This window comes from Musa acuminata, chromosome BXJ2-1 (assembly GCF_036884655.1).
Source record: "Musa acuminata AAA Group cultivar baxijiao chromosome BXJ2-1, Cavendish_Baxijiao_AAA, whole genome shotgun sequence".
Lineage (NCBI taxonomy): Eukaryota > Viridiplantae > Streptophyta > Magnoliopsida > Zingiberales > Musaceae > Musa > Musa acuminata.
Window position 1 is genome coordinate 37,423,615 of NC_088338.1, and position 26,054 is coordinate 37,449,668.

General features: G+C 39.1%; 3 protein-coding genes across 3 annotated transcripts in view; 2 read left to right on the forward strand and 1 right to left on the reverse strand.

Moving 5' to 3' along the window:
* Positions 1-5,600: 5,600 nt before the first annotated feature.
* LOC135599160 (DNA repair RAD52-like protein 2, chloroplastic) lies at positions 5,601-9,483 on the forward strand. The gene is made up of 4 exons (XM_065093958.1): positions 5,601-6,031; positions 8,053-8,090; positions 8,817-8,908; positions 9,219-9,483. The coding sequence occupies exons 1-4, from the start codon at positions 5,697-5,699 to the stop codon at positions 9,363-9,365; spliced, it is 612 nt and encodes a 203-aa protein (XP_064950030.1). The 5' UTR covers positions 5,601-5,696; the 3' UTR covers positions 9,366-9,483.
* A 779-nt stretch (positions 9,484-10,262) lies between these two features.
* Positions 10,263-12,184, forward strand: LOC135599161 (pentatricopeptide repeat-containing protein At5g15010, mitochondrial-like). The gene has a single exon (XM_065093959.1). It carries the CDS (start codon positions 10,295-10,297, stop codon positions 11,999-12,001), a length of 1,707 nt encoding a protein of 568 aa, XP_064950031.1. The 5' UTR covers positions 10,263-10,294; the 3' UTR covers positions 12,002-12,184.
* A 1,102-nt stretch (positions 12,185-13,286) lies between these two features.
* Positions 13,287-26,054, reverse strand: part of LOC135599162 (uncharacterized) — a 34,730-nt gene continuing 21,962 nt past the window's right edge. The window contains exons 6-16 of the mRNA XM_065093960.1: positions 23,272-23,326; positions 23,107-23,186; positions 22,931-23,014; positions 16,691-16,804; positions 15,125-15,243; positions 14,924-15,041; positions 14,695-14,828; positions 14,401-14,554; positions 14,162-14,241; positions 13,831-13,972; positions 13,287-13,692 (exon numbers count right to left, since the gene is read on the reverse strand). Coding sequence (XP_064950032.1) covers positions 13,885-13,972; positions 14,162-14,241; positions 14,401-14,554; positions 14,695-14,828; positions 14,924-15,041; positions 15,125-15,243; positions 16,691-16,804; positions 22,931-23,014; positions 23,107-23,186; positions 23,272-23,326 — 1,026 coding nt within the window. The 3' untranslated portion in view covers positions 13,287-13,692; positions 13,831-13,884. The remainder of the gene's footprint in view (positions 13,693-13,830; positions 13,973-14,161; positions 14,242-14,400; positions 14,555-14,694; positions 14,829-14,923; positions 15,042-15,124; positions 15,244-16,690; positions 16,805-22,930; positions 23,015-23,106; positions 23,187-23,271; positions 23,327-26,054) is intronic.

A 26,054-nucleotide genomic window follows, 5' to 3' on the forward strand; every position in this document is an offset into this window, starting at 1 on the left:
GCTCTCGGCTTGGCCAAAGGTAGCAAGGCTGAGAGCAGCAGGGCTGCTTTTAGCCTGGGCATTGGTAGCCCATGCAGCCATGGTTTCCTGGTTGCAAGGGGCAACCCCAGCGGCTAGTATCCCTAGCGGCCAATAGTCCTAGTCGCCCATGGATAGAATGCAGCCAGGGATTCCTAGCTGCAGAGGGGTCCTTGGTGGTTAGGGTTTCCTAGCCACACAAGGCAGCCCTATGGCCAAGGATTTCTGGATGCAAGGGAGTCCCTAGCGGCTATGGTTTCCTAGCCACATAGGGGACTTCCTACCGCATGAGGCTCTCTAGGGTAGGGTACCCAAAAAACTATAAAATAATTAATTAAATAGTTTAATTAATTAATATCATTATTATCTAGTAGTCCTACATGGTGATATGTACAAACGATGTATGATGTGGACATATGGATCATGCGATGAGATATATGTGTGTATGTTATGTGATTATTATTATTATTATTGGGGCCTGCAAACCCTTATTTTTCTCATTTATTATCGGGTTTACGTGCTTGTGATTATGTTATTGTTAGGATCAAAAGCACTAAGAGGAGGGGGGGGGGGGGGGAGGTGAATTAGTGCAGCGGAAAACTTTCGACGATTAAAACTGCGTTCGTACGTTGAAATCTGATTCCGACGTAAAAGTCATTTCATGCCAATAATAACTTTGAAAGCTTACGGAAACATATTTGAAGTAAAGTAAAGAAGGCAGTTTGCAGTTAAGATAGAAATCAGAATGTAAGCGCAAACTGAAATATGATGTTCGTACGATAAAACCGATTTCCGTCTTAACGCCGATTCGAAAAATACTTAACTATGAAACACATTCCTAAATGAGCAGAAGACAGTAAGCTACTAAGTAGGTTTGCAGTAAAGATAAGATGCTCAAAGTAAATGCAAACTGAGATTTAGAGTGGTTCGGCCAATCTTGACCTACATCCACTTTTGGCTTCCTCCACCAACGAGGTCACCGACGTACACTAGAGGCCTTCCTTCAATAGGCGAAGGCCAACCACCCTTTTACAGTTTCACTCCTTTTGACGGGCTTAGGAGACAACCCTGACAAACTTTTCTCTCCTCTCTTGAAAGATCAAAACTTAGAAGAAAAGAGGGAGGATAATTTCTAGACTTTACAACACTTTTGAGCTCTAAAATCACAGAGTAAGATCAAGCTTTCGGTGCTTTTGGGTTACCCTTTCATTGCTGAAAGGGTGGGGTATTTATAGGCCCCAAACTAGTTTGAATTCCGAGCTCAAAACTGTCATCTCCCGGAATTCCGGGGTATGGCGGTTGCACCTCCTGACTGGGGCGGTTGCACCGCCTGGTAGAGCTCGGAGACTGAGCCTCTGGGCGGTGCCACCTCCTGTCAGGGGCGGTTGCACCGCTTTGGCAGAGCTCGGAGACCGAGCTCAGGCGGTTCCACCGCCTGTTAGGGGCGGTTGCACCGCCCAGTCTCACTCGGAGAATGAGCCCAGGCGGTGCCATCGCCTGACTGGGGCGGTTGCACTGCCCAGTCTCGCTCGGAGACCATCTCCTGGGCGGTGCCACCGCCGACCCTAGCGGTGCCACCTCCTGGCAGGAATTCTGGTTCGAATGGGTTGATCCATTCGGCCCAATTTGGGTCTGTCAAGGGCCCAATTGCCCCCAGATTAAGTTAATGGGATCATCTCCCATTCCTAACTTAATCTACATGCTAACTACGATATTTCTTAAGACATTTACTGCAACTTGCTCCAGTGCGTTAATCGCTTCTTCCGGCGAGCTTCCGACGAACATCCAACGAACCTTCGACGATGCTCCGGCGGACTTCCGGCAAACTCCTGGACTTGCGACGATCCACTTGGCGAGTTCCAACGAGCTTCTTTTGGCAAGCTCCTGGACTTCTCGGATTTGTTCCCGCAGAACCTCCGACGACCGTCCAGACTTCCGTCGAACTCTCGAACTCCCAATGTGATCATAGTTTTGACTCCGGCGCAACTCCTACTGCATGTCTTTCTTCCATCGTAGTTAATCCTGCACACTTAAAACAAAACTTCGATCGAGACAATTAATCCTAAGCAATTAACCAAGTTGTCCGGTATGTCATTGGTCCCTCGACGCTTCGTCCGATTCTTCGGTGTATCGTCCTCTCTTGCAGCCTATTGCCCAATCGGCCAGTTGACTCCGCAACTCCGATATCCTTGGCACAATATCCACTCTTCTTGGCCCGATGCCCGAGTCCACGGCCTGAAGCCTTCTATCGATACGTCGACCGATCCACCGGCCCGACATCCAATCTTCTGACAAGTTTCTCCAGCACAACATGATTTTCCTGCTTTAATTGTCTCATCTTGATCGGAGCATCCTGCGTCACTCAAAACGTAGATTAAAACATAAACACATATCAAGTGATTTCATCATCAAAATACGAGATTCAATAGTTATAATCACACGATGAGGTACGATAGGAGCGTGGAGGTGACAGTGGGACCCACAAGGTCGAGACAAACGATCGTGACATATCGAGATGCAATGAGATGACGACAAAACGGATGAGGACGAGATGGATGATCATAAAAAAGGGGGAGATAGTTGAATCTCGGATTTTGATGATGAAATCAATTGATTAGTTTACGATCTAATCTGCGTTTTGAGAAAAGTGATGCAGGACCAACTTCGATCATGAAAAAGCAAAATGATTGAGTAGAAGAATCAGACGTTGGGCCAAAGTCAGAGATCGGGCATCATGATAGAAGAATTGGATATTGCGCCAAGATCGGATGTTGCAGGAGTCAACATGCCGATGGATCGAGTGATACGTCGAAGGTTCGGACGATGTGCCAGAAGTTCAAATAAAGTTTAGATGAACCAATGACACGCCGGATAACATAGATTTCTTGTCTTGTAATCATTTAGGTCTTTATTGTTGTAGTTAGATCTTAAATTAAGTTAGTGTTAGGTGTAACCCTACTAACTCAATTATAGGCCCATTGGGCCTGATCTAGGGCTGAGTTGGCTCCATTGGGAGGCCTATTCAGTGACCCATAGCTAGGTCAAGTGGTGGCACCACCAGATCAATCGGTGGAACCACTTATAAGCTAGAATGTACGAAGTGTATGTTTTCCAAAAGACCCGACGGTGGTACCTCTAGTGTTAGGCGATGGTACCGCCCAAACTAGTAGTCGTACCACTAGTACATGGTCTCCCATGTTGTCAAGTGATAGTATCACCCAAATTGGACGGTGGTACCACTAGTTGTCAGTCCTACAAGCAGTGGTACCACTTAGTACTAACGATAGTACCGTCAGGACCCCAGAAACCTAGGATGAGACCTATTTTTGGCTCCATTTTTGAAGTCATTTGAGGCCTATAAATACCCCACTCTTTCTGCTAGTCATATGTGTCCTACAAGCCAATCACACGAGTGATGGCATGTGTGATAAAACATACACTCTTTTTGCTTATTATTATAATATTTTATCACTTTATATTGCTTGATGCATAAATATATTATAATGTTCATGGATCTATGCAATGAGAATCAGATCGTGATGAGATTACGATAATGAGACCGATTCACCTTTAAACATAGATCCTAAATAATCCTGGTCATAGATTACTCGAGAGGAACATCAAGATAACCAGACAGACTTGTGTGTTGTATACTCATCCATATGATAGAGGTGGCTGGTCTCATAGTTGCTCGTGTGGGGACACTAGAGTTATAGTGTATGTGCTCAATGGAGAATGAGTTCATTGATCTGCTCACAGAATGCTAGATGGTTGATGATACCTCATTGTTAGATAACGATTCTATCTCATAATAGTATATCTAGTCATTAGACTTGAGACACCAAAACCTTTAAAAGAAAGAGGAGCTTTAAAAGTAGTGTAACTTAAGTCTCCCAAAAATTAAAAAAAAATTTATCTAAACTTTAAATAACCTTTGCCATAATTAGTAAGATTTAAAAATATAAATTTAATTTTTTAAGGACTGAAATTAGTAAAAATACCTTTCTAATTGCTTAAAATATAGAAAAATGATTATCTAAACCTTCGTAAGTAAGTTTTAATTTTTTTTAAATTAAAAATTGGAAAAAGAAAAAAATGTAGAACATAAGTTAGATTGTTTCTGAACTGATTAGAGACGATAAAAAAAAAAGTGTAACTAAACATATTTTCTGATATTGGACAAATTCCTATTTATTTTTTATGCTAATTGAACATATTCCTAGTTATGTGGTATGAGACTGGATAAAACCGTTCACGTCTCGATCCAAATAATCACATATTCATATTTTCTTTTACATTGTTTTATCGAAACCATTAATTAATGGAGTGGATGTTAATCGAGTATGGACATCATTTCATCTTCTGCGTTGACATATTGCTTGGGAAACTATGTTCCCACTAGTTGACACTGAGTACCTGAACTAAATGAATTTTCCTCTCACGAGGTTACCATTTTAGTATAGTTCTACGATCTTTCATTTTTCTTTCTCTTATGTTTATGATTTCGTCCGATTGAGATTAATCATCAATATATGATTCAAGATTTATAATTTCATATCGTATTTGAGTTTTAAGCTTAGCTCGATATGATATGATATAAGTATATCGAGTGATATATTTCATTCAGTACACTGTTGGATGTATATATATATAAAAAATAAAAAAATGATGGCTCTGCTCACGTTAGAAGATCGTAGAGCGAGCAACGTCGCTCGGTTTCCCAACGCAAAAAATAGAGAAACACGATGTCGCTCAATTTTCTCGTAGAAAAAAAAAATGTATCGCCTCGCTCGATTTCATCTACTTGGGAGAAAAAATTGTTTTCCCTGTGATGTCACCGAGGTTTTGTCGTCGCATTGGATCTTTAGATTTTCTTTTTTCTTCTTTCTTCTTTTTTTTTTTCTTTTCCGTCTTTTGACATTTTTTTCTCCCATTCTTTCTTCTTTGTCACCGTCAATGCTACCATCCGAACGAAACTAACAACATTATTCAAAATTAAAATCCTTCTTATGATCATCGTAACAACTCAAACGAGCCACATCGTCTTAAACGGTTAGAATCATCGATCGTTGGTAAATATTTCCACGCGTCCCGCCGTAGCTATTACGCATCATACCGAGACAGGAACGTTACGTGGGCCCCACACGGCATGTGATGCCCCTCGCAACTGGTGGGCGCGCCTCGCCTGCGCGGGCTATGCGAACGACGTCGGAGACGAGTCGATGCTGACACGTCCGAGACCGGCGCCCCGGCTTCCCCGGCGCCACCACTCGCCTCGCCTCATGGGACAACTTGATTGGGTGTGAATTGCAATTTTGCCGGTCGAAGCGTGCGTGTGAGACCCTCTGGGTTAGGGTAGGGTAGGGTAGGGTAGGGTTGTACATTAAGAAAAGACTTTGGCTTCCTTTGTCGCTGACCCGAAACGAATCTTTGCCCCCTAACTGGTGGAAGCTACTGGGTCCCTGCCACCTATCTATACCAACTACGAGGCATTTGGGTCGGGTGTCTGTTCTTGAAGTAAGAAAAGTAATTTGGCTATAAATTATAGTCTTCGGGGTAAGACTCGCTCGTCTCGTCCTTAATATCGATCCGAACGATCAAGGACAAGTCCTGTGACAGACTTTTGGAGACCTCGCAGCGGTGTCTCCATCATCTCTTCCTTCTCCTTTGGCCTGCGGATGGAAGCCACGGGAGCCGCCATCTTCCGTACCCGATCGGCCATCCCCGCTGCCGCCGGCAGGGACGCGAGGGTCCCCTTCGCGGCCGCCAGGCGTCCGCGTAGGGCGTCGGTTTTACCGGTTGTGGCGGCCCTGGAGAACGGCGCCAGTGCGTCGGATAGCGTCTCCAAGAAGAGCGTAAGCGGCGGCGGCGGAGGCAGGGTGCCCAACTCCAACTACGTGGTGCCGTTCGATCTGACGCCCTCCTTCTGTCGCCCCCTCAAGGAGATCCTTCGGGATCTCAACAAGAAAGTGCCCGACAACATCATCAACGCCGACGACAACTCCATCCCTTGGTATCTCTCGTCTCGTTCTTCTCCTCGCTTCCCTGATCCTTCGCCTCCTACATGATCCATCCATAACCTTTCCGGACGTCGATTTCCCTTTTTCATTAACTATAGCTTAGATTTCAGATGTTGTTCGACCTGGATCACCGATTGCTTGACTTTGACTTTGGGCGGCAGCCTAATTTTATGGTCAACTATGGGAATCCTCGCCTCTCTGTCAGGATCAGAATGGGGTTGGTCATGGCTTGTGTTGCCTTTTCTTGTTGGTTGTGTGCTGCGTTAGTTTAGTTGCAGTTTTGAACTTTGAATTTGTGTTAGCGTTATGAATCACTTGGTTAGCCTGTTGGTGTTACTTTTGGCAACCCAACATGGTATGTTTAGGCATCTTAAGTTCAACAACATTCTGTTTCCTTTTAGCATCCTCAATTCAGTAGGAACAATGTCAATCCTTCTCTTATAATTACTTGAGAGTTTTGTTCCACATCAACCAGTGATATTGCTGATCAAGGAGCTTGATTTTATGTAGCAGTTTCATACTAGTCTCTGTTTAGATCATATGTTGGTACAGTATTATCTGGTTAGTACTGACAGAGGCAAAAACGACTTAAAAAGAGGAAAGCAACAGAAAGGGGGATGAAATAAACAAACACTTTATTCTTCTCTGCTGCTGCCTCCTCATACTCCTTTTAATTCTACTTTTTAGCCTGTGAACATGGCTTCTCCTATTCTTCTTTACTGCTGCTCTGGATTTTAATCAGGGTGGGTCATGACTTTTTGTAAAATTTGTCAGGGCTTTAAGGTGTTGATCAAAACCAATTAAGGTTGAACCTGTAGCCATCTTTAATGAGATGCCACCTACCTCAAATTTGCAGTATATCACCTGGTCCATGCTCAGATTGACTTATGTGCTGCCCAGTTTTGGTGGTTATCTCTCAGAATTGCATCAATTCATGGCTGTTAAGTGGGTGTGGACAAAAAGTATTTTATGTTATTTAACACTGAGGCCTTGTTAATAGTGGCTCCACTCTCCATCTTCAAGTTATTGTGGAGATGAGATGGTGCTCAAGTATTTGATCCGGACAATTTTCTAAGGTGAGAACCACCCTTTATGTTTCTTTAGAAACGAAATGTTCTTGATTCATAACAATGATGCCTAAACACTTGAAATTCAGCCCACAAACATAAAAGTTCAAACCAGTTCTGCTCCATTTTGATTCATATATGGACGTTATTGACACAAATTTGCTGAATAGACATGAAACATCTTGTTTGACCCATCGATGCACATTATTGACCCATATATGCTGAAATAGGCATGAACCATCAAGTGTTGAATATGACTAAACCTAAGTACCAATCACTTGTTATGTTAATGGCATATCTCGACTACAAGGTTCAGATCAGAAGTAAAATGTACCTGAGTCATTTATCAGTGATGACAATTTAATGGCTTATTAAGTGCTTATGTATCTATTTTTGTTCAATTGATAGGCAAACAACTGATTGGTTCATGAAACAAAAAGGATGACTTTGAACAATTAACTAATGATGCACAGTGACTATGATCTATATGTGTGCAAAAAGCAGTAATTTATCCAATGGAAAGACATTAATTAAGAATGTTATTCTTTGTGCAAACTAATATTTGTCTCTTTAAAATTTTAAGAGTTATGCAAGACTAGTTAGGCTTAGAGGCTTGTGAAGTCTCCAAATAAGTTCTTATAAGCCCAAATTTTAAGTGTAAGATATGACACTTTGAATCTTTCAAAACTATGAATATCAATTTAGTTAATCACCTGATTAACAGTGCAATATTCACGATTCCATTACTCGGTTCGATTAATAAAGTTAAGAAAGTTTTAAAACTCCTACAGCATTCATTTCATTTGGATTTTACGTCGCCTTTAATACTTTTTGTTTCACTTACATTCACGTTTAAAGCTGTTCCAGTATACTCTCGCCTCTTGGGTTAACTGCTACTTAGATCTGGCAAGTTAACCAGGTTAATACTGTTGATCCTTTTTTTGTAGGTATCATGCTAATAGAATGCTGAGCTTCTACGCCCCAGGTGATTTTAATCAATATAAGATTGATTGCAATAGTCTTTTTAACTTTCTCCTACGCCACATACAAAATTGGAGCATTTTAAGGTTGTTCCTTATATTTTTATGATGGATTTTGTATTGCATGGAAGGCTGATTGTGAGTGGAGTATTATAATTTACATTCATGGCATAATTGTCTTGTTGAAGTTTCCAGGAGTATCTTTTAATGAACTTTCATCAGTTAGATCGATCTAGCAGAATCTTAAGCAATACGATGTCCTTTGTCAGTTGTATTGTGATCAAAGTGATGCTAAGTTCTGTCTAGATTTCTATTGTACAAAAATTTCTACATCTGTTTTTGTCACTGGTAAATAATTTTTACGCATTATACTAGGAAGCTAAGGAGAAAAATCCCATTATTTAATACAACAATAACAAAGTGGTAAAGTCCCAACTATCAGGGAAAATCTCATTATGTAATTTTTGATTATTTATACCTTCTTACTATTTGCCTTATCTGCAAAGTGGTGCTGAAAGATATTTTGTAAAATATTACTCACCATTCAGAAAACCAATGATTGGATATTGAGATTGTCCTTTTCTTTTATGGCCAATCCTGCGTAATTATCTATTCATAGTCAACTATTCTATAGACAAAGGTGATATAGATTTTCATCGGGTTAATGTGGATAAGCATCTTCCGAAATCTAATCTTTGACTTCTGATTTCATGTTACTTTTGCATAACAAGGCTGGTGTGGAGAAGTTCGTGATGTTATATTCTCGGACAACGGGAATGTGACAGTGGTATACCGTGTCACAATACGAGGATTGGATGGAGAGGTATTTGCCTGTGCAACAGCTCTTATTTCATGCCCTTTTGCAAATTTTTCTTAGATTGATTGTAGCATGTCATCCTTGAAATTTCAGCTTCTTGTGCCATTTCAACTTGGGTATGATTAGAAAATTGGAATGCTTGAACTTGACCTATGAGCTTCTTGTTTCTGTTTTTTTGTATCTGGGTGAATTATCAATCCACTAAATCTTTCTGGAAAAAGTTAAAATAGTTCCCCCTTTACCCTATCATCTGCGGTTTGCACTCTTTGATGCAGACCATCAGGTCCTAATGTCCCATACTTTGTTGCTGTTGCAGGCACACCGGGAGTCTACCGGAACAGTGTCTTCAAGCGATGGGCAGTTCGAGGACCCGATTGCAGCAGCTGAAGAAGTAGCCTTCTGCAAAGCCTGTGCTCGGTTCGGGTTTGGCTTGCATCTTTACCACGAGAATGAGGCAGTGTAGAAGAACAATGTTTACATCTATCTTTACCATGCAAACGAGGCACTGTAGGATGATAGCATGGATGGGAACTGACTTTTCCAGATAAAATTGATGCAGTCGAGACGAGGTTTGGATGTTGTATCATGTTCTTGAACCGAAATAGAAGAAGATAGTTATAATATTTATTATATATTTATTTATATAAATAAGATATAAACTGAAGAGTAGGAAAAGAGATGAACAAAGATGAAAAGAACACTGTTTGTGTAAACACCTTTAAGCCGTGGCCTCGGGGCCGACGCGGCTTGGTTCGGGTCTGAATGTCGGGGAATCGCCCAAACGTCTCTTGGGAGCCCTTCGCCTGCACGCTTGGTATGAGGCGCCTCGTCTTCGGTCCTGCACATGGGTCGGGTCGGAAGCTCGACCCGACCTCTCTGACGATCAAGTTAGTGATGTGGAGTGGCGTGATCTTTTTTTTCTCCCTTCTTTTTGCTTAGAACACGGGGGTATTTATACGGGAGCCTAGTGTTACTCGGAGCGTCTGTGCGCAGGGAGCAGGATCGTACATTTGATGACGTCTGACATTGTGGTTGGCGTGTCGTGAGGAGGCTAGCCTGAGCGGTCGTTAATGGGTCTCGGTTGGCGTTTTGGGGCGTCCGCTGATGTTACGGAAGTCTTATCGTAATTACCACCCCTATTAAACACGAATCTATTCAAGAACTCATTCAGGTCGATAGATGTTCATATTTTTCTAGGTAAAATTATCCTATAAAATTTTTCAAAAAGATTTTAACTTTTATCATAAAATTAAATTATAATCATTTATTTTTACTATATTATAAAAATTATTATTCATATATTTTTTTTAATATCTATGAGTGCGTGCGGAGTTTCGCATATATTCTCTGCTACGGTTAGTTGCGTTCGGTCCGATCAGAGAGTCTCTCACCATGTGGAGAAGAATTCTGTTGAGATTGCCGAAGCTCCCTCCCATCTCCGCTCTGCCCCATCGATTCCTCCAACCACACGTCCTCCTTCCCCCATCGTCTCTCCCCCTTCCCAAATTCTCCTCCTCCGTCTCTTCCCAAAGCACTCCCATTCTTTGTCAAGATGACATGGACGATTGCGTTCTACGAGATGACCACGACGGCTTGCTTGGAGCGGCACCGGCGACCGAGAAGTTGGACGGCAAACTGTTCCAAGACGTCGAGCACGTCATCGGCTGCCTCCGCGATTTCGGTGCCGACAACGCGGCCGCCAGACTGAGGCTGGAGCACTGCGGCGTGCAAGCCTCTCCGGAGTTGGTGGCCGCTGTCCTCTCCCGCCTCCGGAACGACTGGGGCGCTGCCTTCACCTTCTTCCTGTGGGCCGGGGCACAGCCGGGGTACGCCCCTTCCGTCCGCGAGTACCACTCCATGATCTCCATCCTCGGGAAGATGCGGCGGTTCGACACCGCCTGGTCCCTCGTCCACGAGATGAGGCGGAGCGGCGGCGGGAGCGGCCCGTCCCTCGTCACGCCTCAAACGATCTTGATCCTGATCAGGAGGTATTGCGCCGTCCACGACGTCGGGCGGGCGATCACCGCCTTCTACTCGCTAAAACGGTACGGGTTTTCACCGGGGATCGACGACTTCCACGGCCTTCTCAGCGCCCTCACCCGGTACAAGAACGTGGAGGACGCCGAGTACCTGCTTCTGTGCAACGAGAAGGAGTTCCCGTTTGAGACGAAGAGCTTCAACATCGTTCTCAATGGGTGGTGCAACATCATGGTCCGAATTGGGGAGGCCAAGAGATTCTGGAAGAACATGGCGAAAAGAGGAATCCAGAAGGACGTCGTGTCCTACGGGAGTATGATCTCCTGCTACTCCAAAGCCGGTAATCTTAATGACGTTCTGAAGCTCTTCAATCAGATGAACGACATGGGCATCCAGGCAGATAGGAAGGTCTACAACGCGGTCATTTATGCTCTGGCTAAAGGAAAGTGCGTAGAGGATGCCAAGCGTCTTGTGGCGACGATGGAGGGTAAGGGCGTCGCTCCTAATGCGGTCACCTTCAATTCGCTGATAAGGCCACTCTGTAAGGTTCGGCGGGTTGACGATGCACGGAAGCTGTTTGATGAAATGCTGCACAGAGGGCTGTCACCTTGTGTAAGGACCTACCATGCCTTCTTTGATGCGGCAAAGGATGTGGAAGATGCGTTTGAGCTGTTGCGTAGAATGAAGGAAACAGGATGCGTCCCGGCAATCGAAACATACATCATGTTGATTAGGAAATTGGCTAGATGGAGGCAGCACGAGAGCGTCTTTAGGCTGTGGAATGAGATGCCAGAGAATGGGTTGACTCCCGATAGAAGTGCCTATATCGTCTTGATACACGGCCTGTTTTTGAATGGCAAGTTGGAGGAGGCTTCCGCATATTACGAGGAAATGAAGGCAAAAGGTTTTCTTCCCGAGCCGAAGACTGAGGAGATGATCAAAGCATGGCTTTCTGGTAAGGATTTCGCGAGTCCATTGACAACGGTAGAGTTGGAAAGCAAGCAAAGAGCTCTTAGGAGCTCAGGGAAGAAGCACAAACGTGTGTCTAGAAGAGAATACTTCAAACAGCCTGAAACGAGAAAAATTACCAGAGAGAGAGGTTTCTCTCTGTACGATAGCTGACGACATGCATATTTAGTCTCTGCAAGTATCCTTCGGTTTCAAAGGTACTCAACTTAACTATTCCACAGCCTCTGCACATTAATTATTAGCTTCAATTTATGAAACTCTTGCTAGTGATTTGTGCATGTGTACACTATGTTACTATTATTACAACATCTTTTCCATTCCAAATAATTATCTGTTCGGATGGTTTTCTGCAACCTTTAGAAGATGATTCGTATGAGCGACCAGGAATTTAGACTTTTATGAAGCGATGGAACTCGTTCTTCCATGCTTCATCGGATTGGGTCATATGTTTCTTGAAGAACCAGACTGAGCAGATCAAGGTTTGATCTGTCTATCGAAATTTCATATCTAGATAATATGGCAAACAACAATCTGATCTGAATTCTTAAAGAAGAAGTTTGTTAATGTGGCTTACATGGTCGGCACTAATCATGTTAAAAATGGATATTTGGGCAAGCCAAAAGTAGATTTGTATAGCAGACAGTAGTCCGCAGTACATGTTCTTGTGAGATCAAACCATTTGATCATTTAATGGTATGTCTCGATGAAGTTAAAATGTTTAGTATCATTTGAATTTTCATTTTTTTTTCTTATCCTTTTGGTATGCTAAATTTGCTTCTCTCTTAATCGATTACAATCTACCTATGCTATGATGTAGCTGAAACCACCAGTTTCCCTTCCCTTCCCTTCCCTTTCCTTCCCTCCATGAAGAAGGATTAAAGATAATAATGGCAGAGTTGTTAATCCTAAACATACCTTTTTATGACCGCTTCCCTTCCCTTAAAATCAATCCGTGTGCTCTCCACACAATCTTCTGAAATCTAATTACTGAGATTCCTCTTTAATATGAATTCATGATAAATATTGATCGTGAATGATGAATATACAAGCATCAATGAATTTTCTTATTCCATGTGGCCAAGTGGATTGAACTATTGCCTCTATTTTTCCAACATCTCTCTGGCTCTTCGGAGCATCTCCTCCACATACTTGGGACTATTTGCAGACCAGGAAGCACAAATAATAATTATGAACTTAGAATAATTGTTCTTATTTCCACTGTACTAACCGAACTAGAATCCAGAGAATGAAAACAGAGAGAAAGACCAAATAAAACAAGAAAAGTCCCCATCATTTTTGGTGTTGATACAGCATATTTAACTGATGATTTCATCCAGCTTAACGTTTCGGCTACTGTTTTTAACAGGAGAATTTAATTGCTATAAATTAACAGTTTAAAAAGCAGTTTAATACAAAAACAAAAAATATTTGATGCACATGACAAAAAATTAATCATGTTTGATTACTTCAAAAAAAATCATTGTGCATGGCAATCATTGCATTGTCTGGCCGTCTATTCATCAGATACAACATAGATCAAAATGATCTCACAACATAGATCAAAATGATCTCATTATGTGAAGTCAAAACACTTCACATGTTTGCTTTGCATTCTACTTATTGGAACATGTCACCTTCCTTGTGCCAGAATGTCCCCCACAAATTGTTAGAAAGCAGTAAGTCTAATGTTCACAAACATCTGCAGCTAAATTGGCTAGATTGCTCTCAAGCTCCCCGCACTGCTTGTGTGATTTCATCTCCTCTGACCTGTTTGATCAGTTCTGATGCTTGATCATCTCTGGCCCAAATTTTCGTCGCGCACCTTGGATTCCCTAGTCAGTTACCTGGCACATATTACAGGAAATTGCAAATATGATTTAGATCGGAAATATCAGCATAACGATGGTTCATTGTTCTCCTAATGCTCTATTTGTGTTCCTGAAGCACATATTCCCATCTCGTCAAACATAAATTAAAAGTACCTTTTGAAATCGAGAAACTTTCTTCTTGCAGCCTTTTAATTTTCCACTGTGGCTTCACCTTGGTGTTTTTTTCTTCCCTGCTTTCTTTTTCGCCTGTGCTATCCGCGGACCACCACGTTTGAACACAGCTAGAACTTCAATGCTGCAGTAGTGTTTCATGAAGGTATGCATCCATAATGTGCAATATAAATGTGGAACAGGAAAAAACATGATGCCAAGTTATGTAGAAGTCAAAGATTTCAAGCGGTTTAAATATTGAAAGCTAGAATAGTCGGTAGACAAGGTATTAAGAATTTAGCATGAGACTCCTTAATTTGTCACATGTCACTACCTCTGAGTACCGGGGAAGAAGTTGAAAGCATGAGCTTTTTCCATATACCATGCCTTGGATGACAGCAAGTTCCTGCTATCCTGTTGAAATGTTGTTCTAGTAAAATATCAGAAAAAATACCACTCTTCTTAATGGAAAGAAGAAAGAAAAAGTTAAAACACAGCATAGCATGCTTCCATGTTAAAGTAAATCAGTGGTATCTCCACCATCAATGCAGCAGCAATGTGAAACAACTGTACCTCCTTAAAACTTTCCCATCCACAACTTATGTAGATAAGAGTGGTAGGCCACTTTTGGCTTTTATCCCAAGTTGTTTTGCCTTCCACGTGAACAGAAGCTTCCCTTGCACGCAGAATCCATGGCCTTTTTTCATCCTTCATCTTTACGATCGAACTGTTTGTAAAGCAAATTTGTTTGGAGAACTTTTAGCACAAACAACTGAAGGCTCCATAATTGTATGCTTGAAGGCTACTCAAAAACCATGGTAAAGAAATTAACATTTCAAAGGATGAAATCCAAGGTCAGACGTGTACCCGTCAGGTGCTTGGCGAATCTTGCGTTCAGACAACGCAAAATGCCTTAATGCATCAATTAGGGATGGATGCAACCCTTTCCTAGGAGGATCCACAATCACGACGTCTGAACCCTCAAGCCAGCGAAGAGGTTCCTGAAAGCATAACGATCTTCAAATACTAAACAGTTTCCAAATGCTGGTAAAATCATGTCATAGTCCATTAAAAGGTTTAAGATTGCACTGCATACAAGAGATGCGTCTGTGTTATGCCAACTAATAGTGCTGTCTATGGTTTTCGGTAACCGGCTGACTGACTTCTCAAAAGAAAGTTCCGACTCTTTGTTGATCTCAACACATTTCACAGACCTGTGAAAAAACAAATTGTTATTATCCCCATCGGTTGTATGATACTTCCAAGTAGAATTCAAAATTAGAGTCAGAGCACCAACCTGCATTTCCTAGTAGCTGCTAGAGATAATCCAATGATACCAGACCCCGCATACAAATCAACAACAGATGATCCGTAAGAAACATGCTTCTGCAACTTCCTTAGCAAGGAATTAAAAGCCTGTAACTCTAGAGTCAGTCAGAGTGAACATCAGATTGAAGAAAAAAGCATTGCAAAATTCAGCATCAGTAAGGTTTCCATATCCATTTTTAGTTAATAAAAAAAAGTTTCATTAAAAAACAATGGAAAAATACATTTGATGACAAATCTTAGCATATTCTGTCAAACATCATCCCATTTGGTATAGTGGAGGCAATTGTTCCTAGAAAAATTTTCCCAAATTACAATATGGACTCATTATTTCAGTGTCTTGTATCCTCGCATCTTTTAAACATAACTAAAAGGCCATCGTCCCAGTGCCGTCCATGTTTATCTCAAAGTTACCATCTAAACTAGTCTCCATCAGTCCAAGCCTCATCCAATATGTATCCTTAAACGCACTAGCTTGTTCAACTATTGATCAAAGTTTGAACAATAAATACATCTTCTTATCATGTCTGCTAGGACCTTGTTCACTGACTGACATTTTAGACAAAATACTTGCTAACCTATCATCCATATTATAGTTTTGCTTTTTCTTTTAAAACAAACAAAACAATGTGACGATGACACAAATTGACAAAGCAATTAGCCGGTACCATACCAGTCTGACTGGTTGCTGAAACTGGTATTTGATATACTTTTAAAATTTTTATATAATAACACAAATTTTGCTCGACCATGGAGAAACAATAAAAATTATTTAACCTATAACAAGAGGATATTCACAATCGGCAAATCAAGAGCATCTATAATTCAGATATACATCAAAAACAACTTCCTTCTACATGCACTTCATCTATGTCACATATCATCAACAACTTAAATGTACCTCTCAAAGTTATCAATCACATGATTTACCAAGATGATTAAGAACAGGTTAACCCATAAATCTTCTTCCGTTACATAGACTAGAATCTCCATTTTTAACCCAACTATTACAAGTCCTGATTGCTCTCAGAGACAATAATTAACTGTATTCAATATATTTTCCACGTTGAATGCTAGGGATTTTCTATGCAGGTAGTTCAAGGGTGCAGTGATGATGAAATACAAATGCCCACTGCCAACTTATATCTCCACTTAATAACATGATATGGGGTTTGACATGTCACAATAAGCATCTAGCTCCTAGAATTCTGTGAAAATGATTTCTGTTGATTGGTCCACAATCAGTTAGAAAGATTTACTATCTAGATTGATAAAGAAAAACTTGACATTATTGCAAACTAATCCGCAGATTACAATGCTAAATCACTGAGAAGTGTGCTCATTACACTGGTATAAATCTGTCATTATCCCAAGGGCATCTGCAAGCATGTGTAGATGCCCACAAAAGATGCAGTAATACCAAAAGCGCCCACTAAAAATGGAATCAACAATTACTAAATTTATCATTCAGCCACGCATTTGAGCAACAGTATACACTGGTTCTATGGAGTCCAAAAATATATACCTTTTACTATACCTGTGTATTTGCTTGGCCAAAGCTTGATGGATCCAAACATATATCAATTCCTCCAATATGCTCCCAGAATTCTCTTTGTCCCAACAGATGTCTCCACCTGTTTCCAAAGATCACCTGTATATACAATCAACGCTTAAATAGGAAAATGATGACAAATTACTATTTTAAGGCTATGTGCACTGTAGCATCACAACAAAAGCTAGTAATGATTGTACCGAACAAAATATGTGCCAAACTTTTATGCAGTAAATGATGGATCCAAACTGGTATATTACCATGTGAAAAAGGTGAAGTCTGAGAAATAATTTCTTTCATAATTTTGACTCGTAATTAGACAAGCAATTAACAAAAACAACAAATTGTCGTTTGTAGTCGATCGGATAATGAGTTCAGGGAGCTATAGTAAAGAAACTTTGCAGAATAGTAGATGAATGTTTAGCGCTTCAGCTTAAATTTTCTTCTATGATAGCACCTCACATTTATTTGTAGTGAGGAGAAAAAGAAAACCCATTTCAGATTAGTAAAACAATAGAAAGAGAAAGAATGAAATGGCAAGTAAGAATATGATTCTAACAAAAATTCTACTAGAATATGATTCTAACAAAAATTATACTAGTTTTTTAAATTTATGATGAATTTAGAATAAGTTTATATGAAAATTAATATACTTTTAATAGGATCTATGAACGAGTATAACTTGATTGTAACCCAAGTGTAACTTGAGTATAACATGACTTTTATCGGTAAAGTATGAAGAGGAGGAGGGGAAGGAGGGATTAAAAGGCAAAAAGAGGAGGAGGAGGGGGAGGTGGGGGAGAGGAGGAGGCGATGGAGGGCGAGGTGGAGTGGGAGGAGGAAGACAATGGCGAGGGGGACGAGGCAACAAAGTGGGAGGAGGTGGATGTGGAGTGGGAGATGGATTGGGTGGAGGAGGAAGCCAAGGAGAAGAGGGAGGAGGAGGGGGTGGCGGATTGGGAGTGGAAGGAGGAGGAAGCAGAGGTAAAGTGGGAGACTGGGTGGGACAAGGAGGAGAGAAGGAAGCCAAGGGGGAGGGCACGAAGGTGGTGCAGGAGAGGAGGATAGGAAGGAGGGCTAACCCAAACCGGTTTATTGGTCTAAACCAGTTCAGTGGCCTAAACTAGTTCAAAAAACTTTTGAAATTAGGATAAAATTGGTATTTATTAAAAAAGGGGCACCATGGTAAAACTAAATAGTGGGTGCGCCATTCAGTAAAAAAACAAATAGTAAGGGTGCTATTTGGTCAATTGCCCAATATTGTTTTCTTTAATTGATAAAATCTAATCGGAATTAATTATAAGATTGAACTATAAAGACAAATATTATAAACTAAATGGTTCTAGAGTAAAATTTAGGAAACAAGTGTTCTTGACAAAGACAAGCATTAGGAACTAGGGGTTTTGGCTAAGAAGACTAATATTTAATATATCAAGTGAAAGTTCATCAACAAGAACTGTAAATATAATTAAAACAAACGGATAAGAAGTTTCTAGATGCTAAAATTTTAGATATCTTGGATCCACTATTCAAGATCCATGAAGATATTTTTCATAAGATTAAAACAAGATATTTAAATGATAACAGAGTGCTAGATTTCTTTTTTTTTTTTTTTGAAATTATATGACAGTTGTGAGGCAAGCTATACTTTATCAAATTGTTTGGTGGTTCACATAAAAGGCAGTATCATTGAGATGAGAATACCAAAATGGAAGTAACTCGAAACATTAGGGATTTGATGAAGGAAGAAACTCAGAAAATTTTGTTTATGGTAGTACATATATATCCAAAGAAGACCCGATGGAATAGCAAAAATGAAATATAGATATTGCGAATTTCATACAATATCCATATTAGGTACAATACCAAGACTAATTTAAAAACATATATATTTAATACTTATAGGATACTCAAGAATTACTTCTTGGCAAAGCTTTTGAGTGTAAATCTTTTAACTATAGATGAAAATCATATACAACTAGACATAATATTTTTTGGTACTTTAATTAAGTTTAGTAAAATTGAATCGGTTATTGCACTTTGTCTATCATAATTTTTTGCTACTGCATTCTTAAAGTGCCTTCCAACTAACAAGAACTTTCATGATAGTTTAATTGGAAAAACGACATTTTTCAATTCGCTAAAGCTAGGGAAAGAGCAAAGAGCAAAGACATCAAATAAAAGATAAAAGAAGCTTGAAGAGTAATGAAAATAAAAAATAGTGTGGGAGATGGTAGTATCCCATTAAGGTTAAAGGAGTCTAAGAGATCAAGAAATAATTTTATTGACTATTTTATTTAATAAATTTTTAAAAAATAAAAAGATGGTTGATGAATGAGTGATGAAGTTAGATCTTCAAAATATCTTTAATTATAGAGAATTAAGATAAAGAACCACATTATGAAACTTTAAAGAGTGATTTAAGGTATAATAAAATGTAATAATATTATTAAATATAAAGTAAATTGATCTTAAAATATTAAAGTAAATGAAATAATATTATTCAATTATAAATATTATTATGAAACCACATTATAGGAAATTGATCTTAAAATTACAAATAAAACATTATAAAAACAAGCAAATTTAAAAATAAAATAAAAATAATATTATTAAATATAAAGTAAAAGCATAATATAATAATAATTTTATTGTCACATTTAAATAAATAATAATAAAATCTAAAATTTTTTAAATTTTCAGAACACATTGGAAATGACTTACAAAGTTTTTGATGATATTTTTTCCTCTTCAAGTATGTGAAATAGGTATTTTTACTAATTTTAAACTTAAAAGATTAAATGTCATTTTTCTTCACAACTTTTTCTGAAAGACTAATGAAAAATATGGTCATTTTGAATCCCTATTCCGATGTAATTCACCTCCCACTTTTTCTGAAAGTTTCAAAATATCAACAAAAATTCTAAATGACCATATTTTTCATTTTTTAAACTTTTAAAATGGATATTTTTACTTATTTTAGCCTTAAAAACATGAATTTGTACCTTTTTTATTTTTTTTCTAATTTAAGATGAATTTACACAAGGTTCATTATCTCATGCCAACCATCGATGTCGGTCCTAGTCTAGACCAATCCACATCAATCGATAGTAGCATACCATAAGTCGGTACACCAATACATACCAATTTTAAAAAAAATTGGTCAGAAAATGACTGAAAAATAAAAAAAAACTCTTTCTAACCCCTTTTTTTTTTCCAATTTAATGCAATTTCAATAAGAATAAAGTGTAAATGAATCACAAATGATTAGTAATTGTAGGTTTTTGGGCCTAATTACCCCCAAATTGGCCTTAAAATAAGATAATGGACCTAATTGACTCTAGATTTAAGAGACACGCTACTCGCCTTTAACATGATGAGATTAAGTCTAATTACCTCAAATTGGCATAAAAAGTAACGTAACAGACCTAATTGAGCATAGATTGTAGACATACTAATCACCCTTAACTTGCTGTTATTAGATGCCAAATTATCTTCAAATTAGCCCTAAAAATAAGATAGTGGCCCTAATTGTACATAAAATAAAGAAAAATAATAACCCCAAATTATTCACCATTAGTTAGTTATAATTAGGCAAAATTAGCCTACTTTGCACCTGAAAGTATGATAATGGACCTATTTGGGGCAGACATACTAATCACCCTTAACATGCTGTTATTAAGCCTAATTATCTTCAAATTAGCCCTAAAAATAAGATAATGGCCCTAATTGTGCAAAAAATAAAGAAAAATAATAACCCCAAATTATTCACCATTAACTAGTTATGATTAAGCAAAATTAGCCTACTTTGTACCTAAAGTATGATAATGGACCTATTTGGGCCTAACATTAAGGGAAATACACTAATCAACCATAATTGTTCATAATAAGATACTAATATGGATCTAGTTATGTCAAAAGATAACTAAAACATAGAAAAACCATAAATTACCCTTTTGAAGTTTTAGAATCCCTATTCAGAAACAATGTAAATAATCCCAAAAACTCTGAAATTTTCAGAAAACTTAGAAATAACTCGCAAAACCCAAATGACCATTTTGCAACCATTAAAATGAGTATTTTTGTTAATTTCTGCCCTTAAAGGTTGAATTTATCCTTTTCTTTATTTTATCCTATTTAAGATGAATCTATAACTACTTTGAGCCAAAAATCACTTGAATATTTTGTCTAGTTTTGTAAAAGGCCTAAGTTACACTATTTTTTATTATTTTTGAATGAGTTTATACTATTATTTTTAGGGTCTTTTTAAAAACGTCGAAATGATTTACAAAGGCCTAAATGACTTGTTTCCATTTTCAAGGCTTTAAAATGGGTATTGTTTACAAATTTTGACCTTAAAAGGTTGAACTTGTAATTTTTATTTTGTCCAATTTAAGGTGAATTTTCAACCACCGTGGACCAAAAACTAATTGAATATTAAAAAAAATTCTGAAGCTAAAGAAAAAATTATTTCTAGAAACCTGAGCTACATTATTTTAAAAGAATTTATATTGTTTTTGGGTCACTTCTCAAAAACAATGTAACTAACCACACTTTTCATTATTCAGCCATTAAAATGAGTATTTTACTAATTTCAATCTTAAAAGATTGAATTTGTGTATTTTTTATTTTGCCCAATTTAAGATGAATTAACAACCACTTTGGGTCAATAACCACTTGAATATTATAAAAAAAAATTGGGGTTATACTGTTTTTATCTCTATTTTAAACTAGTGTAACCTCAGTCTCTAAACAACATAATTCACCTCCTATTTTTTCTAACAATACACTGGAATACACTGGGTCAAAAACTTATTAATATTATCAAAGAATATTTTCTTAAGTTTTAAAGAAAAACTATCTTTTTGGAGTTACATTATTTTTAAACATGATTATACTTCTTCATAACCTAATTTAAAAACAGTATAACTCATCTTTCGCTTTTTCAAAAAAAAAAATTTAAATTTCCATAGAATCTTGAAAATGATTTGTAAATTCCTAAATGACCACCTTTTATCTTTAAGCATTCAATCTTTAAATGACACAAGTTCAGTAAAAATACCTATTTGAAAGACCTAAAAATGAAAAAAATCAAAGACTCATAAGGAGCCATAAGGAGACTTTACTAGAAACAAGGTTTGTCGTATCGCAATGTACCGTCCGGTATGAGCGGTACATACCAGTTCGACATGGGAACAATATGAGTAGTGCATACCGATTTGTCGGTAAGCCCCACGATACCATGTATTAGTATGTTGACACAATTCGATACGTACTATACCGATGATCGATCAATATATCATCACGGACCAGTAAGGCAAACCATGACTATAAACACTAAAAAAAGACTTGAATTTTTTATTTAACTAGAAATATTACCTTATGCAAAGCTCACTGGTATAAAAGGATCCATGTTGACCCTTGGTTGAGATAATACTCTAGCTAGTTGGTATTATTTATCATGGAAATCAACCTAATGTCATATTTAATATTATATATTTAAAATTCTCTTTGTTGTCATATCGAATCCTCAATCTAAAGGTGACATATTAAGGTATCTTATAATATCAGTATCCCCTATTTGTATCTAGTTCTAGGCTTTATCATGGATTGGTTATTCAATTGATTCAGCTTAAAGATTAGTGGTTCCGATAATAGCTTTCAAACTGCTGCTTGGGTTATTGTAGTCGTTCAGGATTATACTAGCCGAAGCAACAAGCAGTACACTGACCATACTTTACCAAGGCTTTTAAAATAAAAGCCTGCCCGGACTATGGCATTCTAAGCTTTATAATAAGGTGGTCCTGGATCAAAGGCTTTGAACCTATATCAGATCCTGACAAGTAAAACTTTAGCCCTCCAGGGCTTGAAACATCAACCTTGGGTCAGGTCTCAATGACTTTGTCTTCTTGGCGACATTGAAAAACATAAGATGAGGAAGAGAAAGAGAAAAAGAGAAGAAGAAGATCCTTCTTCCACACCATTGTTTTCTGTCTCCAACATATCCAATCTCCATTATTAAGCAAAGAAAAGGAAGATAATTTATCTACCTGAAAGTTCCCTTTTTAATAGTTCCTATGTAATGGATATTGATATAATATATATCAAGCAAGTAATCAGAAAAAACTCAAAGATGAGCAGAGAGCCATCTATAGCAACAGTTAATAGAATACAGATAACCTAATATTAAAACATTAAGAATAGACACGTGTACCATTCACATACATTGCTGTTTGATGTCTGAAAGTTAGCCCATATTGAGTGAATTAAATGGTTGCTACTTCTTGCTCCACCATTTCTCCACAAAAACTGCAAAGCATAATACAAGAAATATTAAAAGAGAAAATATATATATAGGAAAACCTTTTGGGAATCGAGAAGCAATTAAATAAAGAACTTACATTAGACAAAGCATTCAACTTTTCATGATTCTCCGAGTGTTCATTTCTTGAGTTCCAAACAAGCGAAATCTGTACTTTTCCTGTAAAAAAAGAAACGAGACTTAAATCTCATCTCATATTCTGACAATAAACCATAGAGAAAGCATGCTGCTAAGATTCACTAACCATTTTGATATCTGTCTGAAACTGGCAGAGACGTATTATATGTTGTTACAGCCATCTGAAATTTCAGAATTACGGTGCATAAATAACTGAGAGAACTTGGCTCTGATACAAATTGTTAAGATCGTAAAGGCACTAAGAGGGGGGGTGAATTAGTGCTTTCGAAAAATTTCGGTTTGAAAGTTCGATCAATAAATCTGTATCGAAAATGTGATTTAACAAAAAGTGCGAGTAAGGATTGCTTAATAAGTAAATCAAGGCAAAAGAAGAAATGCAAACTAGATTTATAGTGGTTCAGTCGTATTGACCTACGTCCACTCCCGATTCCTCTTCTTTCGAGGCCACCGGCTTTCACTACCGATCTTCTTTCAATGGGCGAAGATCAACTACCCTTGTTATAACTCTTTCTCCTTTTTACAGGTTTAGGAGAGAACCCGTACACCCTTCTTTTACAAAAGACCTCTCATCTCCCTTAGAATAACTTTTAGACTCGATGAGAAAGAGACTCAACACTTTTCAAGAGTTTACAACACTTTAAAATCACAAGCTTTTCATGCTTTGTCAAGCAAGCATGAGAGGGGTATTTATAGGCCCCAAATAGCTTCAGAAATAGAGCCAAAAATTCAAATCCCCGGGTTTTCGGGGTACTAGCGGTACCACCGCCTAATAGTTTGAGCACTGGCCAAGCAGACCATCGCTTGACACAGCCTGGGAGACTGTGTTCTGGCGGTACCACTGCTAGTCTGGGCGGTACCACCGCTGACTCTGGTAGTACGACCATCAAGTTTTCTGGAAAAGTACATTCCGTACTTTCTAGCTCACAAGCGGTTCCACCGCCTGACCCAACCTCAGGTCATTGAATTAGCCTTCCAATAAGCTCAATTCAATCCTAATTCAGGCCCAATGGGCTCCTAATTAAGTTGGCATGGTTATACCCAAAACTAACTCAATTAGACACTTAAACTACTTCGATCAAGACACAATGATTACAATCATGAAGCCTACGTTCTTCGACATGTCATTAGTTCATCCGGTACTTTGTCCAAACTCCAAACTTCCAACGCGTCGTCCTATCCTTCGGTGCATATTGCTCGATCCATCGGCATGTTGACCTCCCGCAACATCCGATCTTCTTGGTGCAATGCCCAATCCTTTTGGCCCGATACCCGATCTCTGACATAATGTATTCCGATCGAACGTCTGATTCTCCTACTTCAATCGATTTGCCTTTACATGATCGAAGTTTGTCCTGCGTCACTTTTCTCAAACACTCATTAGTTCATAAACTCATCAATTGATTTCATCATCAAAATCCAAGATTTAACAAAGACGCTCCTACAGCATTCGACCCTCCTTCTAGCGCCAAAATGTTAACACACAAAGATTGTCGACTGGTGAGTCGGCCCAGTTGGTTCTCTGCCAAAAGTGCAGGTCCCTTCCAATGATAATTCTTGGTTGACGTAGAGAGCAGACGTTGCGGGCAGGACCAAGGAAGCTATAGGAAGAGGTAGTGCGCTAGGAGCAGCTCAGTCTTCGAGCGGTGAAGCTTGGTTTGGGAGTTGGGCGATCTCCTTTGCTGAGTAGCTTTCTAGTTGCTCCTTCGATCTATGTTGATGACCCTGCACAACAAGCTTGACCCCTCCGATGCTTAAGTCAGGAAAGCAAAAAGGGAGAAAGACAATAGTATTAATAATGAATTAAGAGAGTAAAGAGTCCTTTTTTCTTGTCTACCCTAACTTGGCCTGGGACATGACTTTTTCTTATCTACCGCTGGGTGGAGCAAATGGGCCTCCGTCAAGGATGACGCCTCCCGAGGGCAACATGGTGGAAACATTTAACGCGGGCGACTTGTCGATGCATGCTCCCAAGGGCAGCGTTTAGGGACTATCGGGATGATGCCTCCGATTGGGCTTTCTTGCTTCTTTGGGTCAGGCAGGGCACGATCCCCTCGTCGTTCGTCCAAAAGGGAAGGTTGGTGAAGCCAGGCGATGCCACCGACCATTAATGCGGTGCAGATTTATTCTCCCAGCTATGGGATCGATGAGGAGTAGTTCCTGCGAGCCCACTTCGGGAAGTCGGGGCAGGTGATGTGACCTCCTGTCGATTGTCGTAGGGAGTTGGTGGCTCCGGGCCTTCGTTTAGGTGTTGCTTACCTGACGGGCGAAGTTGGGGGGTGTCAGGATTCATCTCTATCAGGATCATTCCCCAATATCCGTACACGAACTTCATCTAGTTCTTTATTTAACCTATAAAAAATTAAAAGGCTCGATCTCTCTCAAGCATTTTTATGTATCGAGCAATATCAACAGCATATCATCAGTCATAATCATAAAAAATATCAAGCCCTTGCCAAAGTGTCTTCAAGGTATTAAAGTATTTTATAACACTAGTATTACTTTTTTTAAGCACTTTAATCATGTTTGTAATCTCAAATACTTGGGCTGAATTCCCCAAGGTTTTAAATCTCGTATTGTATCGCCCGGTACGAGTGGTACATATCGATTCGCCAACCTATAGGGACGCGGACCGCATGCTACCGTGCGGTATCAGATTTTTGGCCCCACATTGGGGGATACAGGGTTGTACCGGGTGGTAACGATCAAAATTTCGACCGTTACCAACCTGTATTGTGCGGGCCGATTTCGACTGTTACTAACCTGTACCAAGCGGTAACAGTCGAAACCGACCATATCAAATTATAGCAAACGGCCAATTTGACCGTTGGAGGCATCCTAAAGGGTTTTTAAACCCTTTCCTCCCCCCCTCTTTCAATCTATTTCATTGAT

Coding starts and splice junctions, on each gene's coding strand:
- LOC135599160 (XM_065093958.1), top strand. CDS start 5,697: ATGGAAGCCACGGGAGCCGCCATCTTCCGTACCCGATCGGCCATCCCC. Junction 6,032..8,052: donor GACGACAACTCCATCCCTTG/GTATCTCTCGTC, acceptor CTTTTTTTGTAG/GTATCATGCTAATAGAATGC. Junction 8,909..9,218: donor TACGAGGATTGGATGGAGAG/GTATTTGCCTGT, acceptor TTGCTGTTGCAG/GCACACCGGGAGTCTACCGG.
- LOC135599161 (XM_065093959.1), top strand. CDS start 10,295: ATGTGGAGAAGAATTCTGTTGAGATTGCCGAAGCTCCCTCCCATCTCC.